The sequence below is a fragment of the Phragmites australis genome, chromosome 6, assembly GCF_958298935.1.
Source record: "Phragmites australis chromosome 6, lpPhrAust1.1, whole genome shotgun sequence".
NCBI classification, from domain to species: Eukaryota; Viridiplantae; Streptophyta; class Magnoliopsida; order Poales; family Poaceae; genus Phragmites; species Phragmites australis.
The window spans coordinates 40209878-40225123 of NC_084926.1; the positions used below are offsets into that span (position 1 = coordinate 40209878).

Consider the following 15246-nt stretch of genomic DNA (forward strand, 5'->3'; position numbering starts at 1 on the left):
ACTGCCAAGTGCCAAGTGCTACAGAAGGCATCCGAATATGATGGCACAAACATAAGTTGACGACGAAAAATATATAATTTATTTCTTTCAAGAATAGTGCAAGTAGTCCAACAAGAAGTTTCTGATATCCAAAATTCGGATCCTGGCTCAGGGCCCTATTACAAAGTCAAAAGGCAAATTCAAGTTGCCATTCAAACTATGGGCATCAAATGTTAAATTCAACCATTTATCAACCGTCTGCCAAAGCTGCTGCAGCAGGTTCTTCAAGCTTCATCCTATCGAAAATATCACAAACATCAGCATGGTTTTGGATACTAGCAGGAGACTGGGAAAGCAGCTGCTGTGCAACTTCATGCCTCCCTTCTTTGAACAAAGCTTGAAACAAGTGCACATAAACTGTTCTTGATGGGAATGCCTTCGAAGACATTGCATTCAGCAGACCCAGGGCATCATCCACCGTCCCGGACTTTGAAATTTGTGCGATACATGGATCAATAAAAGGTGGAAAGCCGTTACTTTTCATTAAACTTAGCACTTCAAATGCTTCTTTCTGATACCCTTGACGAATCAACTTGTGGATCAAATACTTGTAAGTAGTTTGCCAAGGAACCACAGCCTTCTCTGAAACCAGGTTCTTCAGAACTTTGAATGCTTCCTTTGCTCCTTTCTTCTTGTATAATCCAGAAACCAGCACCTCAAGAGCAGAACCCATATCTTCATTGTCGCTTCTTTCAAACATTTCGTGGAAGCATGACACTGCCTTATCAACATTTTCACCAAGAGAATACTTCTGAACTAAACAAGACCATATCTTTGGACCCAACTTATACCCAGACTCTTCCACATTAGCCAAATACTTATGTGCTTCTTCCAGATTCGCAGCGTTACACATTGCAAGAACAGCTTTCTTATGGTCAGCACAATCCGGTGCGAAGCCACCTTCCTCCATCGCCCTCAGAACTCTGCCACTCGCCCCAAGCCTCCCTACACTCCTCAACGACTTGAGAACAGCATCGAAGGCCGAGGCTTTCACCTCATTGCCCGCATTCCGATAGTACCGCACGACCCTCGTCACCAACTTCAGATCCAAATCACCAGTCAGCACAACCTTCTTCAACAAGAAGACGAAATCCTCTGTTGAGAGCTTCTCCGGCCTGCCCGTCATGAACCGGAACAAGTCCACCGCATCCTCAACCATCTTCCTCTTGAGGAATCTGTGGGTGACAGTAACATACACATCTCTATCCATCTGAAGCCCCTTACCCCGCATCTTCCGCAGGACCTCCCGGAACTCCTCGATGCAATCCTCCCGTCCAAGAGCCCTAGCCATCGCATTGTAAACCTTGCCCCAACTGATCCCTGCCCCGGCCAGCTGCTCCACCCAACGGAAGAACACCATCGCCTGCCGCGGGAGCTGCCCCACCTTCTCCATCACCAATGCAACCAGCTCATCAGTCACCTCAACGCCTAGCTCACTCAGCATGGTCAGCTTCGAGGACTCATCCTTGTCCTGCGCCCGGAGAACCTTGCACACCTCCGCGGCCGCCGCGTTCCTGGCGTGCGCGGCGTAGGCCTCCTGGAGCAGGTCGGCGTCCCTGGCCATGTCCTTGGCCCGGAAGCTCTCGGAGGCGGCCCGGAAGGCGGGCTTGGAGATGCCGTAGCCCTTGGACCGCATGGAGGCGACGAGGGACCAGAAGCGGTCGGCGTCGCCGTTCGCGGCGGCGAGCTGGAGCATGGAGTTGAAGGACTTGGAGTTGAGGGCGGCGGCGGAGGCGGGGAGGGAGGCGGCCCAGGAGAAGAAGCGGGAGGCGGCCGGGTAGTTCCCGGCGAGGTCCGGGTCGAGGAGGAGCGCGGGGATGGTGTCCGCGTGGGAGAGGTCGACGCCGGCGGACTGGATCGCGGCGGAGGGATCCGCAGGCGGGGAGGGCTGGGAGAAGAGGGCGGCAATGGAGGACCCGGAGAGGAGGCGGTGGTGGGGGAGTAGAGCTGGGAGGTGGCGGCCGCGGCCGCCGCCGGAGGTGAGGGCGGCGCGGAGCATGGCGGCGGCAGGGGAGCCGGGAGCGGCGAAGTGGGAGGGGTTTGGAAATGGAAATGGGTTGAGGGTTTGGCCGAGTTAGGGTTGGGTTGGGTTGGCTACTTGGGCCCAGTTGTGGTTTGGGCCTATATTCCTCACGGGAAGAAGGGTTCGCGTCTTTGATTGAGTTTTTTTATATATATATTTTATAACTTAAAAAATTAAATAAATAGTTTTTGAATGAAATGATGACCAGCACAGGTTTTACCGGCCTCTCAAGAGCGATTAGCTCTTGCAACCAAACTGAGAGGGCCGTAGTACCGTTCCCGCAGTGAACAGTACTCAACGTTCATTTTTCTCTTCCATCTCCTCTATTCAAAATAATAGTTTTCTGTTGCTCAAAAATCTTAAAATATTTTTTACATGTTCTATAATCTATGTGTAACTTTTTTTAATTATATTCACTTAAAAATCATGTGTATAATTTAAATTAAAATTCTTAAAAAAGAGTACTTTTATAACTTCTAGAAATTGTTAGGGGCATCAAATAAATTCTCAAAAATCTAGAAAAATTCACTAATATTTTTCTTATATAATAGACTAATTTCTAAAATTATTTTTAGCCCTAGGTTATACGGTGAAAAAGTAAGTTTCTTTGTAATGCTCTATTTATATGTATTTTTATAATTTCATATGATATTCTTCTCTTAACTTCTTGCTATCGCTGATTGCTGATTGCCCAATTGGTCCACTTACTTTTCACAGAACAACCTTGTTCTTATTGACATTTACATTGTAATACATAAAGTTCAATGGTGCTAAGTTGTTGATCCCACAACGTTTTTTAGCCCCACCACTATATATCAGGCAAAAAAAATCAGTTAACAATAAGGGTTTGGTTCCTAATTCTATTATCTGTGGGATGCGAGCTCTAAGGATGCCCAGTCTATAAAAGTATAAAAATATACAGGTGTTTTCTGTTTTCTCTTATTTGTTATTTTTGTCTATCAACGGGCACCAACGAGAAAGGCAATGGACTCATCTGACACGTCACATCTCCTCGGAAAAAATATCAGCTCTCATTAGGAAAAAAAATATCTATAAAGATAGCATCCCATGATCCAATCCATCACAATAACAGTGACTCTTTCCGTACCAAGATTTTTTTCTCATTTGCCGAACTAAGATGTTTTTAGAACTAATCCTCTATTTTTTTTTTAGATTTTCTCTCACTGTTTTTACATGCATAATATCTATAAGCTAGAAGTAAACATCACAGCTAAAAACTAGAAACCAATATAACTGATGGACCCGATAGGCCCGATACGTCGATCAACTCAAACCCAAGAGGTTAAATGGACCAAACCAACAATTACAGTTTTAAAACATTACTGAGACGACTAACTATGGATACAAGTGTGTTAAAACGTGATGATGCTACTCTCATTATATATTATATTGGTTAAGTATTTATTTGTTGTAATGAAAAATATAAATATTAGACACGATAATATTAAGTACAAATTTAAGGTATGGAAATATGAATGTGTTATATACATTGTCGAACAAATATATCGAGAGTGATACCGTAATTTGATTTCAGATAAGATCTGAAAAAAATAAAATTAATTTTTCTCTTAATTTTTTATTTTTATTAGTAAAACGGGCCACGTAACCGTAGCTGTTAACTGAGATGAAAAAACTATACGATAATGATAGATAATAAAATAAGTAAATTATTTGAATTTTAAGGATTTTTATTAGATATGAAGAGAGTAGGAAGAAAAGGTGACATGGAAATGAGCTGATGCTTTTATATAGCACTTCATCATCCGGCCGAGACGCCCAACCCGGCCTTCCACCCGGCCGAGACGCCCAACCCGGCCGCCACCGTCAGCGGCGCGCTCACCGTATTCGGCGGCCGGCGCCACTGCGAGCCCTTCCTCTCACCGGCAGAGGTCGGCGATGCGGACGCGGAGCCGTCGTTCACCGTGATCTGGACGGCGCGGTCTCCGAGAAAGGTTATCGCTTTCGCCTTCTCGTCGCGCGGCGAGCGGTGGCGCGCGCTCCCGTCGCTGGACTGCTTCGTCTGGAGGAGACACCGGTCGCCGTTCAGCTGCCCCATCAACGCCGTCTGGAACCGGCGGCACTACGCGCACGGCCGCTTCTACTGGGTGGACTGCTTCCCGGCCGGCCGGTGGCTCGTGCTCGACGCCCGAACCATGGAGCTCGCCGTCGTGGTTATTCCGTCGCCAGCCGGCTTCTGGGAGGAGCACGTCGCCGTCGTGGAGGGCCAGGACGGAAAGGTCGGTATGTTCGCGCACGACTTCTACCACGCCGACGGCAAAGCCAAGCTCCACTACTGCACCATCGAGCAAGACGGCGAAGACGGTGACGCGCCACGGTGGCAGCTGCAGAAGACAATCCCACTGCCGTGGCCGACGGCACACGGACGGCCATTCTGCGTCAGAGGCACGGCAAATGGATGCTTAATCCTTGAGGTCAGCGACGAAAAGCCGGCGTTCATGGCAAGCTACCGCAATAGGGACGCCGAGCTGTTTAAGATCGACGTCAAGAACTTCCAGGTGGAGAGGATATGCAAGGCGCGGCGCGCCGGCGAGTGTTGCTGGCCGTACTTCGGCTTCCCGCCATTTCTGTCCTTGCCAACTGTTTGAGCCGCATGACTAGAGTGCTGAACAAAATGTTTACCTGATCTGCCAGTCTTGAGTTCGTATGGTCTATCTAAGCCACATTTTGTAATGACCTTGCCTGTACAAGTTCACAAATGCAATGCATACATTGTACATACAGTTTACCAGTACAAATCAAAACAAGAGTACCGAGTACATTATACCAGGTATACAGCTTCAATTTTTTCAACTATATAAACCCACATTAGCAGGGTAAACATTACTTCAAAATACACTCCAGGTTTACCAGTTCACTATGTTTCTTTTGTATACTGGCCCACTCCCATGGGCCATGGCGTCTTCCACCACTACCATAGCAATGAGCAAATACAGCACAATAGCAACTTTTATTGGACAAAACGAACCAGCTGCGAGCTATAGGCTGCTGTACAGTCCAGGGAGAGTTATCCATAGACCAATCCACGTACTCCTAGTTTGCTGTATGTTTTCCACTCCATGTTTATTGTTCTCTTTGCTCTCTTAAAAGATTGCTCAAGGTCAGCTGAGGGCCATCCAGTGAGATAAAAAGGTTGTCCAGGGCCTGTCGAGGGTGATCCAGTGCCACGAAAAGATGGACCAGGGTCTGCTGAGGATGATTCGGTGAGACGAGAACCACATGGCGACGCAGCTGAGCTCATCAAGCCTGTCACAGCAGGTGCAAAACTCTCCACAAACATGCCACAAGATACCAAACTCTCGCCAGAAGGCATGTCAATGTAGGAAACTGTACCATCCAGAAGATCCACGCAGATGAGTCTCTTTTGGTTGCCAATGAAGATCTTCATCTTGCGCATGAAAATTGGGCTCATGCCCACAGGCACCCGGGGAGCGAGTGTCTCCAGGTGGACCCAGTCTTGATGAGTCAAGTCCGCCACCCAAATATCTGAGACTGTATTATTAGATCCATCGGAACGTGTTGACAACAAAAGAAGCTTTCCTTCCCCCTCAAATAGTTCCAAAACATGGTCTTTTACAGCATCTGGGGTAGCAATTTTTGAGAACTTCTCATCTGTTAGGTTGAGCATCAGGATTTCTCGAGACAAACTGGAGGATGCCTCATCAAGAAGTAGCCAATACATGCCATCATTAACAATGACTGCCTTCGTTGTCTTTAGAAGCTCTGCAGATTCACGAACTGTCCTCCATGACAGCGTCCCAACAGTGCATATTTCCAATGTCAAGAACCGCACACGGTGACGGACAGAGACCACCTTGTACTCTTTTGTCGAGTGCACAAATCCAACAAAATATTCAGAGCAAAAAGAACGCGACTTGAGTTCTGAAACAGGCAGCCGCAAATGCTTCCTTGTTATTGGATTCAAGACCTCAGCATCGCCTTTTAAATCATAGGCACACACCAAGCCATTGCAGGGGACTGATATGTGAAACCTATTTGAGAACACAAGTTCCACGCTTCTGAAATTCATCGTGGTGGGATCAAATGTGTACATGTGGACAAGGCCGCGATCAAGTGAGGTGAAACAAGCAATGGACTGGTGGAAGCGGAAAGCATTGTTGAGGTGACGGTCCACAAAACTAGGTTCCTCAACGCAGTCTCGCCAGAACTTGCACACACTGCGAAACTTGGCAACAACCCTACCAGGCAGAAAAGCAAGAACAATCCCTTGGGCATCTTGAGGAACATATACTTGAGATTCTTTTCCTTCATTTTGCTTATCAAGATCATCATTGTTGTATTCCATGGCTAGGTTCCAAATTACAACTCTGGCCAAGATAAAAGGTTTAGTCAGAACACAATAGAAACATCAAGAAGGGGAAATTGGAAACTGTACAAGAATAAAGGTATACCCTTTAGTATCTAACATAAAAGTATAATATATATCCACTTGATAATGAGCATCTTAGGTGAAAACAAAACATGTTAGTATTGCTATGTGAAGTCACTCATGAATGACTGAAAGTAAATATAGAAAACAAGTTCAGTGTCAATTGGTATCTTCAAGTTCTAACTAACATCGAAACCAATTTGGACACATCGGTGTGCTGAAAAAATAAGGAAACTTAAACTTACAAGATAGGACATGAACTAAACATTCCCCTCTTCAAGAAAAATATTTTTTAAAGGAAGAAAAAGGATATTGAATACTGATGTTAGACTCTGAATCATGAGACGATGAGACACAATGTTCATCCATAGAGGAAAACATCATTGGGTTATCGTTATAGACATTAGTGAGGTATCGAAATCAATTCACTTTACAGGTGGAAATAATAAAAGGTGCACACGCATATCAAATTCAAAAGTTTTAAACTAAGAAGGGAGCAGGCATGATATTAAAACAAGATCTGATACCAATAAGTTTTGCCCTCTCTCCCTACCACTTATGATCCACTAAAATAGGCCCCTCCCATATTGGTGTAGAAAAGATAATAGACATGTCACAACTCACAACCTGATTTCCAATTTTAGATCATTGAACTTCATCAATTTTAGGCATGAGGGTTCAGTTTTAACCCGTGAAACTTTTGGAAAATAAACTGCTACCGGTACCCTACTACAGAAACTAATCCAGAAATGGGGCACAGTGGGCGCAAACTTCCGACAATCTAGAAGTTCCATTAAAATTGCAATAAAACAAAATCACACAAACAGAACATAACCATTGACACAAGGAACATCCATTTTGAGTTGCCAATCTCCATTTCGCGTAATATTTCCAGCGATATCTAAATATGCCTCAATCAAACTAGGACCCTAGAATAGATAATTGGACCAAACAATTCAGCGACTCATCCAACTTAAGTACTGAACTTAGGAGCGTAGGTTTCGAAATATCGCAAGCGCTAGCAAGTCAGTGTCACAAAACCTAACACCGGTGGTAGAGCAGTCGTCCGCGGAGCACCCCAGCGCCAAGAGACGGCGGGCGAGGGAGGGGATCGGGGAAGCCACGTGAAGCAGCGGCAGCTAGTAGCTCCCGTCGGTGGTGAGAGAGCCGGTAGTCCAGGAGGAATGGATCTCCAGAGGGAGGCAGCGACGGCCGGTGGCCGCCGCCCGGCGGCGCGCGTCCGATTAGGGCTAGGGTTCAGGCGAGCACGAGGGATCAGGCGTGCGAATGCGACCGCTTCCTCGGCTTCGTGCGAGCTGCAACCAGAAGAGAGGCAGAGGCTGTACTGGCTAATGGGCTCGGGTATTGGGCTTGTTGGCCTACCAGTACCAATACGTGCTGAGGGCTAATGGGGCGGGCTGTAACCGGGCCTGGATCCATTTCCAACTAGAAAAGAATCTTCATCTGATAAGAAAACTAACTAAGTGTCCATGCGTTGTAATAGAAGCATAACCATTGGATGCGGTAAGTGTGAGGAATGGTGATGTACTAAGAGAGGCTGAATTAGGATACTTAAAACCTAATTGACTCCGAAAATTTTACAAAATAAATTTATCTTAATTTTTATCTAAATGTATTTTAATTTTATTTAGTGTGTCTACTCTACCGCTTAAGAGGATTGCAACCTACTCTAGCAAGGTAAATTAAAAAAAAATACGAAAACGTAAATAATGTAGATAGACAAATTCAGCATAAGGGAATTTTATCCCCATAGTATTGATAACATAAATATCACTCCTAGTCCACGTTAGAGCTCCACCAAATATATACTCCCGGTCAGCACCGATCATAACTCTTGAGCCACCAAACTACTAAGGTAATGGTAATGCCTTAAGTTAGATGAGCCACAAAGGCAATATATCACCACTAGTCTCTATTCTGCTCACTTACCATCGTGATCACTTCGATGCTTGAGCCACCAAGGTAAGGGTCTCTGCATCCCCATACCAAGTCAGAGGGTCAAATGCTTGAGCCACCAAGGCCTAAGATGTCAGCGAGTCACCAAGGCTCCAAGGCGTCGGCGTACCACTTGGTACAAGTTAGGATCACTCTTTGATCCATCCTTCAAGTTGAAGCACCTAACTGTAACTCACTCTATGTCTATAAGCACTAAACACTCTATAATCTTATGCTTAATCGTCATGTATGATCACTTTAAGCACTTTGATGGCTTGAATGTCTTATCAAGTGTATATGGATTTATCTGGACTCCAACAGCATGCCGCACTTTCAAATGACTAAGTTGGGGGATATTTATAGTCTCAAACCTGCCAACTAGCCGTTTTTCCAACAGCTCAAAAAAAACTGTTAATACCGGATGATCTGGTAAGAATAATAGTACTAACACTAAATCATTTGGTGAGTACAATATCAAAAACTAGCTGTTGGAACTCCACTCAATGACTTTGTGAACACCGGACACTCCGATATACCTTCAAATCTATCACCGGACCTTCCGGTGAGTTATCTTCAGTCATTTGAGCCTTTGCAGATTCTTTGTATAAAATACTCCGATGCATTCATTCGGTGTTCATTCTATTCACATCGGACTATCCGGTAAATTAAACCTTCTCTTCTTTTCCCTGTAAATACTCTGGTGAAACTATCTCTGTGATCACCGGACTATCCGGTGAGTTGATTTTTATTTTTCAGCACTTGTTGTCACCTCTGCAAGAAATGTTTTGGTACTATAATTCGGTGTGCACAAACCAGGCATCGGACCATCCGGTGGGTTAATCTCCAGTCTTCTGCACTTGCATTCTTCTCTGTAGGAAATACTCCGGTGTTACCTAGTGCAAATCATCGGACTAACCGGTGAGATCCTCAACCTTCTCCCACTTTGCCAGAAACACTCCAGTGGTCTTATATCCTATTCACCAGACTATCTAGTGAAATTATCAGCATTTGGATATAATGCTTTGGTGAGTGCAAACTACTCTGCATCAGATCATCTGGTGAGGCAAATTTTCCTAGGACTTTTCCAATTCAATAAAAATTATCTCGGCTGCGGTGGCTTCTTGATGTATCGCATCCATAAAATCTACTAATATATATTCTTGGCAAACACGTTAGTCCTAAAGATTATGTTGTCATTAATCAACAAAATCATAATCATGATCTAATAGTATCATTTTCGCTACAGTAACATCAAGCACAAATCTAAGTTATAGAGATGTGGAAGCGTCGTCAAACAAATACATTAGGGGCGATATTATAGTTTGATTTCAGATGATATCCGAAAAAGGAGATAAAGATTATCCGTTAATTTCCCTCATAATTTATTTATTTATTTTCATTAGTAAAGCGAGTCTCATACCTATAGTCGATAACGAGACGGTGATGCTGAAGGACGAGGATGGATGACAAAAGCGGGTAAATTATTCGAATTTTAAGGATTTTTATTAGATGAGAGGAGAATAGTAGGAAGATGTGACACAAGAATCAATTCATGTTTTATATAGTAGAGACTAGATCTTTAAAAAAGAAATTCCCATAAAAGGGGAAATGGGAAAGATCTTCCTCTAAAAAAACTAAAAAGAATCTTCATTCTAAAAGAATATAAATAACCTCCTGGATGGAGAGAAAATTCTCACAAAAAATCAGGACAAAAAAGGTATTGGAGTTTTGGTGACTAATCTAAATTAGCAAAGCTTTGCATTTTGATGACAAATCTCTGGACTATTTTGCGGCCGTTATATTGTGCGGAAATCTGATTAGCTAGGAAAAAATGTATTAATTATTTTGTATTTCATGGCTTTATGACACTTTTGACGAAATTTCAGATAAAAAGAAAGGAAGAAAATGGTTCCATAGAAGCTAAAGATAACAAATTTAGCTATGCACAATTAACTTTTCGCCGGCTCACCAGCAATAGAGCTTCATAATCTACGAGGAAAAAAAATACACTTATTAGCTGAAAACATGTCTTTAGATCCATAGTGAAAAAACTCTGCTACAACTAATAAAGATCTTCAAAATTAACTAGTCTAACCACAGACTAGCTCTAAACGGCTCAATCACGATAAGATGGCTTGATGGCCTAGGGTGTGGCCAATTCTGGAGGTAGTTCGTATTGGCAACTTTTTTTACTGCAATGCTTTCGTCCATCTCAGTGTGCTGGGAAAACCTATCCATGTTCGAGAACATTTTAGCAGGTGTTTTGGATGGCAGGATTATTCCAAGAAATTTTAAACTAACACATTCAGCTTGGTGAGAGAAAGAAAACTTAGAAGATGAAAAAGAGCTTCCGCCATCGATCTTTAAAAGAAAATATTTTGAGAGGTCTTCAGATGAGAAGAGTATTCCTTGAGATTTTGTGAAACTAGATCACTCAAGATGCTAAAAAGGATTTTATTAGGAGGAAAAAAAAATCGCAGACGGAAAAAAAACCATTGTTGAGAGTGGGATTTGAACCCACGCCCTTTCGGACCAGAACCTTAATCTGGCGCCTTAGACCAACTCGGCCATCTCAACTATCTGTGATCTGCTTTCACTCTTACGGTTATATTCATTTTTATTGACCTTTATCTCCTTTCGGCAAGCCCTTGGCCATTATTCACTTCCTTCCCCGTCGGTTGCCTTCCTCGAAGCCAGGACAATGGAGTCTGCGTCGCTCACATCATTCACCAATCCATTTCCTGTGCGCCTTCCCGTCTTCAAGTTAACGCAGAACACCATCTCCTCCGGTCAAGATGAGAAAAGGAAAACGGCCTGCATGCCCGCATGAGCCCCAATCTGTGTGTCCCGTTCGTGTGTAGTTTTCTTCCTTTCAGTTCTCTTTTGGACTATTTTTGGGAGTTTTTTTTTCCAATCAGATGCTGGAGTCCATCGGAGTCGAAGAAGGTACGGTCCGTATGTCGCAGAAGGGTTTCTTCTCTGAAGGCAACTTGTGGGCTTTCTAGGAGGGCAGTTTCAGAGATGGTGGTTCTTGGTGCGGTGGCCTCATGCATCGATCTTCTTGCGCTGTCCATGCCAGTGCAAGCAGCAATGCAGGAGCCTGATGGCAAAGGATAAATTAGTTTGATGGTTGAGGATTCCAACCTCTTGATTTCGTTTCGAAGTGTTCAGGTACCGGAAGTTGGACAGTGGAGTAAAACTTGAAGGTACAAGTAGCGAGTTCTTCCTGCACAATTTCCAGCCAAGCTTCCGACTGCTCATGGAAGAATTGTGCTTCTTGATCTGAAGATGTTGTGGAGGGAGAGGGACCGGAAGCACGGGAAGGCGATCTACTGCAAAATACACTGAAAACATGTTGCATTTACAGTTCGATCGATTCATGTTTTCTGGTGGCTTCATCATGCTCTGCCTGTATTCTGTAATTCTCAGCACAGTAGACCAGTTCAGCGGCGAGAGTAAGCCGGTGACGCTTCCACTCGCCGGAAAAGAGGTTATAAGAAATTAAGCTTCACTCCTGAAAATTCACATCCTTCAGAAGTCCACATCTCCTAGATTCAGTCTACCACAGTTTTCCGGTTATTTGTATGTCTTTGATATAGCAATCTAGTTTGTATGTTGTGCAGATGATTCGAGGCCTGAAAGATGTCCTAATCAGTATGAAGGTCGGAGGTAATAAGAATATCATCTTAAAACGATGTTCCATGAAGATACAGATAAAACTGTTAATCTTGATAGTTCAGAAATGCCATGAGCTCTGACACTATGGTTTTAGGGCAGTCATTTTTCATTTTTCTTCATGGCTTTGTATGCAATGCAGGAAAGAGGAGAGCTCTAATTCCTCCAGAAGTAGGCTACATCGACGAGACCTTGAAGCCCATACCGGAAGAGGTGTAGTGTAGCCCTGAGGAACTCTGGTTCCTGCCTTTCCTTTTGTCCTCTATTCTTTGAAGCAACAGTAATAGCACAGTACTGCATTTTGGTTATCTCGAAACTGTAATTTTTGCACCTGCCTGATGATTCGCATAGCGCATTTGCGATTACTCTTCTGCTTGATTTGGTTGCGATTACAGTTTGGACCAAGGAGGAGTCTGCTGTCACATGCCAAGGAGCCACTGGTGTCTGAGGTTCAGTTGCTGAAGGTCCTGTGATCCATCATACTATCATCTTTGGTCAATGCAGGCAGTGCTCCAAGAGAACCGGTGCTTGTACTTGCACATGTGAAATGAAACACAGAGTTCATTCTGAACTTGAATTATTCTCCCTCAGAAAATGCAATCAGCAAGTTGTATCATCTACTACCAAATCCTATGATGTTAATGTTACTAGTGAGCATGGTAGTGATAGTGATAGTGATGATGACTTGCTAAATGATTTAAATAAAATATCTTTACCTAACAGAGCTACTTGAAACAATAGAAGGGCAAGAGAAAATTCTTGGGAAACAAGAAGAAATACTTATCTTTAAAAAAAAGAGAAACTTTGAACTCAAGAGGGCGCTTTCTAAATAGAGGGAGAAAAATGAGAATTTGGCTAAAATGCTAGAATTAGCTAAAGTTTCAAATGCTAGTCTTAAAAGCTCAAATGAAATACTTCAAGAGAAATTTGATTGCTTGGATAAAGCTTATAAAATTCTTGAAGTAGAATTTGAAATTGTCAAGAATAACACTTCTCTCTCTAATGATGCATGTTGCTTTACTAGTGCATCAAGTAGCGTTAGTTGTTCGAGATGCAAAGATATTGATAATGATGCTTGTGCTACTAACTCTAAATCTATGCAAGTATTAGCAAGTCAAAATGAGAAGCTCATGGGGCTTCTTCAAAATGGCCTTCTAAAGTGCCACAGGGTACTAAGGCTCTCAAAGAGTATCTTGGATATCAAAAGGAAAACTTTAATCATGAAGGGTTATGATACAATCCATCCAAAGGGAAAAAAAGAGTGATAATTAGATACATAAGGATCAATGCTTTATCAACTTTGTCAAGGCGAAAAGTATCCAACCTCAAGTTTATGCATCTTATTTTAATTTCGATGAATCGTATGTTCTTAGAAAAGATTGCTATGGTAGAAATGTTGCTAAATATGTTGGCGTTAGGAATAGGTATGTTTCTATCAAGAAATCCATTTTAGTACAAAAAATACTTGTGACTAACATGAAAGGACCCAAACAAGTGTGAGTACCTAAAAATAGAACTTGATCTATTTTTGTAGGACTATACCTATGGTGAAAGAAGTTGGGTAATCTATAGCGGTTGCAAAAATTGTATGATCGGAGAGAAATATATATTCTCATCATTCGACCCAAGTGGATCACCACATGAGAACATTGCATTTGGTGACAATGGTAAATAAAAGATAATGGGATTAGGTAAAATCGCTATTTCCAATGATCTTTCCATATCGAATGTTTTACTTGTTAAATCCTTGAATTACAATTTATTATCTGTATCTCAATTATGTGAAATGAGTTTCAATTATTTATTTATTAATGTTGATGTGACGGTTTTTAAAGAGATGATTCCTCCGTAGTATTCAAATGTCATATGAAAGATAAACTTTATCTTGTGAATTTTTTCATCGGATAAAGCTGGTCTTGAAACTTGTTTAATGCCTAAGTCTAGCATGAGTTGGCTATGACATTGTAGATTAGCCCATACCGGTATGAGGATTCTTAGCAAACTTCGAAAAGATGAGCACATTTTGGGACTAACAATATTACTTTTGAAAAGGATAGAATATGTAATGTATGTCAAGCGGGAAAACAAAGTGGAATGCCACATTCCGCCAATAACATCATGACAACATCAAGACTGTTAGAATTACTTCACATGGATCTTTTCGGTCATATTGCTTATATAAGTATTGACGGTAACAAATATGATTTAGATATTGTTGATGATTATTCTCGTTTTACTTGGGTATTCTTTTTCATGATAAAGGAGAAACTCAAAGAACTTTCAAGATATTTGCAAGAAGAGGCCAAAATGAGTTAATTTGAAGACCAAGAAAATTAGAAATGACAGCGGGAGTGAGTTCAAAAACACTTAAATTGAAGATTTTTTTAAGAGTAAGGGATCAAGTATGAGTTTTCTGTACCTTACTCCTCTCAATAAAATAGGGTTGTTGAAAGAAAGAACCGTACGCTTATTGAGATGAAAAGAACCATGCTTGATGAATAGAAGATCTCCGATTGTTTTTGGGCAGAGGCCGTCAACACCACTTATCACGACAAACCGGTTATACCTTCACCGTCTCTTGAAGAAAACACCATATGAGCTTCTTACTAATAACAAACTAAATATCTCATATTTTCGTATTTTTGGGAGTAAATATTTCATTCTCAACAAAAAGGCAACATCCTCTAAATTTGCATCTAAAGTTGATGAAGGTTTCTTGCATGGATATGGATCAAATGCTTATGCATATCATGTTTTCAATAAAACCATTGATGTTATTGGAATCACGCGTGATGTAACATTTGATGAGACTAGCGGCTCTTAAGTAGAGCAAATTGATGTTAATGCACTAGGTGATGAAGAAATTCTAAGTGAAGTAATCAAGAGGATGGTTGTTAGAGAGATAAGACCATAAGAGTCCCGAGAAGACTCAAATCAACCTTCTTCATTAACCCAAGTGGAACCTCCAACATCGATTGAAGATCAAGAAACCTCCAACATGTTTCTAGATCAAATGATGATGATGATGAATAATAAGTTTAACCTCAGTCACTAGTGCCAAACCCAAGAATCCATCAAAATGTACAAAGAGACCATCCCACCGACAACATACTTAGAGATATAA

At 42.3% G+C, this 15246-nt stretch overlaps 4 protein-coding genes and 1 non-coding gene across 6 annotated transcripts; 2 read left to right on the forward strand and 3 right to left on the reverse strand.

Annotated features, from left to right (window-relative positions):
* Nucleotides 1–229: 229 nt before the first annotated feature.
* LOC133923223 (pentatricopeptide repeat-containing protein At3g02490, mitochondrial-like) lies at nt 230–2038 on the reverse strand. The gene has a single exon (XM_062368645.1). It carries the CDS (start codon nt 2036–2038, stop codon nt 230–232), a length of 1809 nt encoding a protein of 602 aa, XP_062224629.1.
* LOC133923224 (uncharacterized) lies at nt 2037–4843 on the forward strand. The gene is made up of 2 exons (XM_062368646.1): nt 2037–2112; nt 3836–4843. The coding sequence occupies exons 1-2, from the start codon at nt 2037–2039 to the stop codon at nt 4687–4689; spliced, it is 930 nt and encodes a 309-aa protein (XP_062224630.1). The 3' UTR covers nt 4690–4843.
* LOC133922450 (putative F-box protein At2g02030) lies at nt 4749–7844 on the reverse strand. Its single transcript, XM_062367800.1, has 2 exons — nt 7533–7844; nt 4749–6429 (listed from the first exon to the last, which is right to left on the reverse strand). The coding sequence occupies exon 2, from the start codon at nt 6405–6407 to the stop codon at nt 5109–5111; it is 1299 nt and encodes a 432-aa protein (XP_062223784.1). The 5' UTR covers nt 6408–6429; nt 7533–7844; the 3' UTR covers nt 4749–5108.
* A 3099-nt stretch (nt 7845–10943) lies between these two features.
* TRNAL-AAG (transfer RNA leucine (anticodon AAG)) lies at nt 10944–11024 on the reverse strand. Its single transcript has one exon. It is a non-coding gene; the product is annotated as a tRNA-Leu (tRNA).
* Nucleotides 11025–11125: 101 nt separating this feature from the next.
* LOC133920664 (peptidyl-prolyl cis-trans isomerase FKBP16-1, chloroplastic-like) lies at nt 11126–12776 on the forward strand. 2 transcript variants are annotated; one of them, XM_062365260.1, is made up of 5 exons: nt 11126–11653; nt 11736–11937; nt 12071–12116; nt 12265–12335; nt 12518–12776. In XM_062365260.1, the coding sequence occupies exons 2-5, from the start codon at nt 11800–11802 to the stop codon at nt 12593–12595; spliced, it is 333 nt and encodes a 110-aa protein (XP_062221244.1). In that variant the 5' UTR covers nt 11126–11653; nt 11736–11799; the 3' UTR covers nt 12596–12776. The 2 variants fall into 2 exon arrangements, with proteins under 2 accessions (XP_062221244.1, XP_062221245.1); XM_062365261.1 differs by having other exon boundaries at nt 11126–11937.
* The last annotated feature ends 2470 nt before the right edge of the window (nt 12777–15246 follow it).

What these genes read in the sequence shown, in the direction of transcription:
- LOC133923223 (XM_062368645.1), bottom strand. Translation starts at nt 2,038, where the DNA reads ATGCTCCGCGCCGCCCTCACCTCCGGCGGCGGCCGCGGCCGCCACCTC.
- LOC133922450 (XM_062367800.1), bottom strand. Translation starts at nt 6,407, where the DNA reads ATGGAATACAACAATGATGATCTTGATAAGCAAAATGAAGGAAAAGAA.
- LOC133923224 (XM_062368646.1), top strand. Translation starts at nt 2,037, where the DNA reads ATGGCGGCGGCAGGGGAGCCGGGAGCGGCGAAGTGGGAGGGGTTTGGA. An exon ending in TGGGTTGAGGGTTTGGCCGA is followed by an intron (nt 2,113 to 3,835) that starts GTTAGGGTTGGG and finishes GCTTTTATATAG; the next exon opens with CACTTCATCATCCGGCCGAG.
- LOC133920664 (XM_062365261.1), top strand. Translation starts at nt 11,800, where the DNA reads ATGTTGCATTTACAGTTCGATCGATTCATGTTTTCTGGTGGCTTCATC. An exon ending in AATCAGTATGAAGGTCGGAG is followed by an intron (nt 12,117 to 12,264) that starts GTAATAAGAATA and finishes TATGCAATGCAG; the next exon opens with GAAAGAGGAGAGCTCTAATT. An exon ending in TGAAGCCCATACCGGAAGAG is followed by an intron (nt 12,336 to 12,517) that starts GTGTAGTGTAGC and finishes TTGCGATTACAG; the next exon opens with TTTGGACCAAGGAGGAGTCT.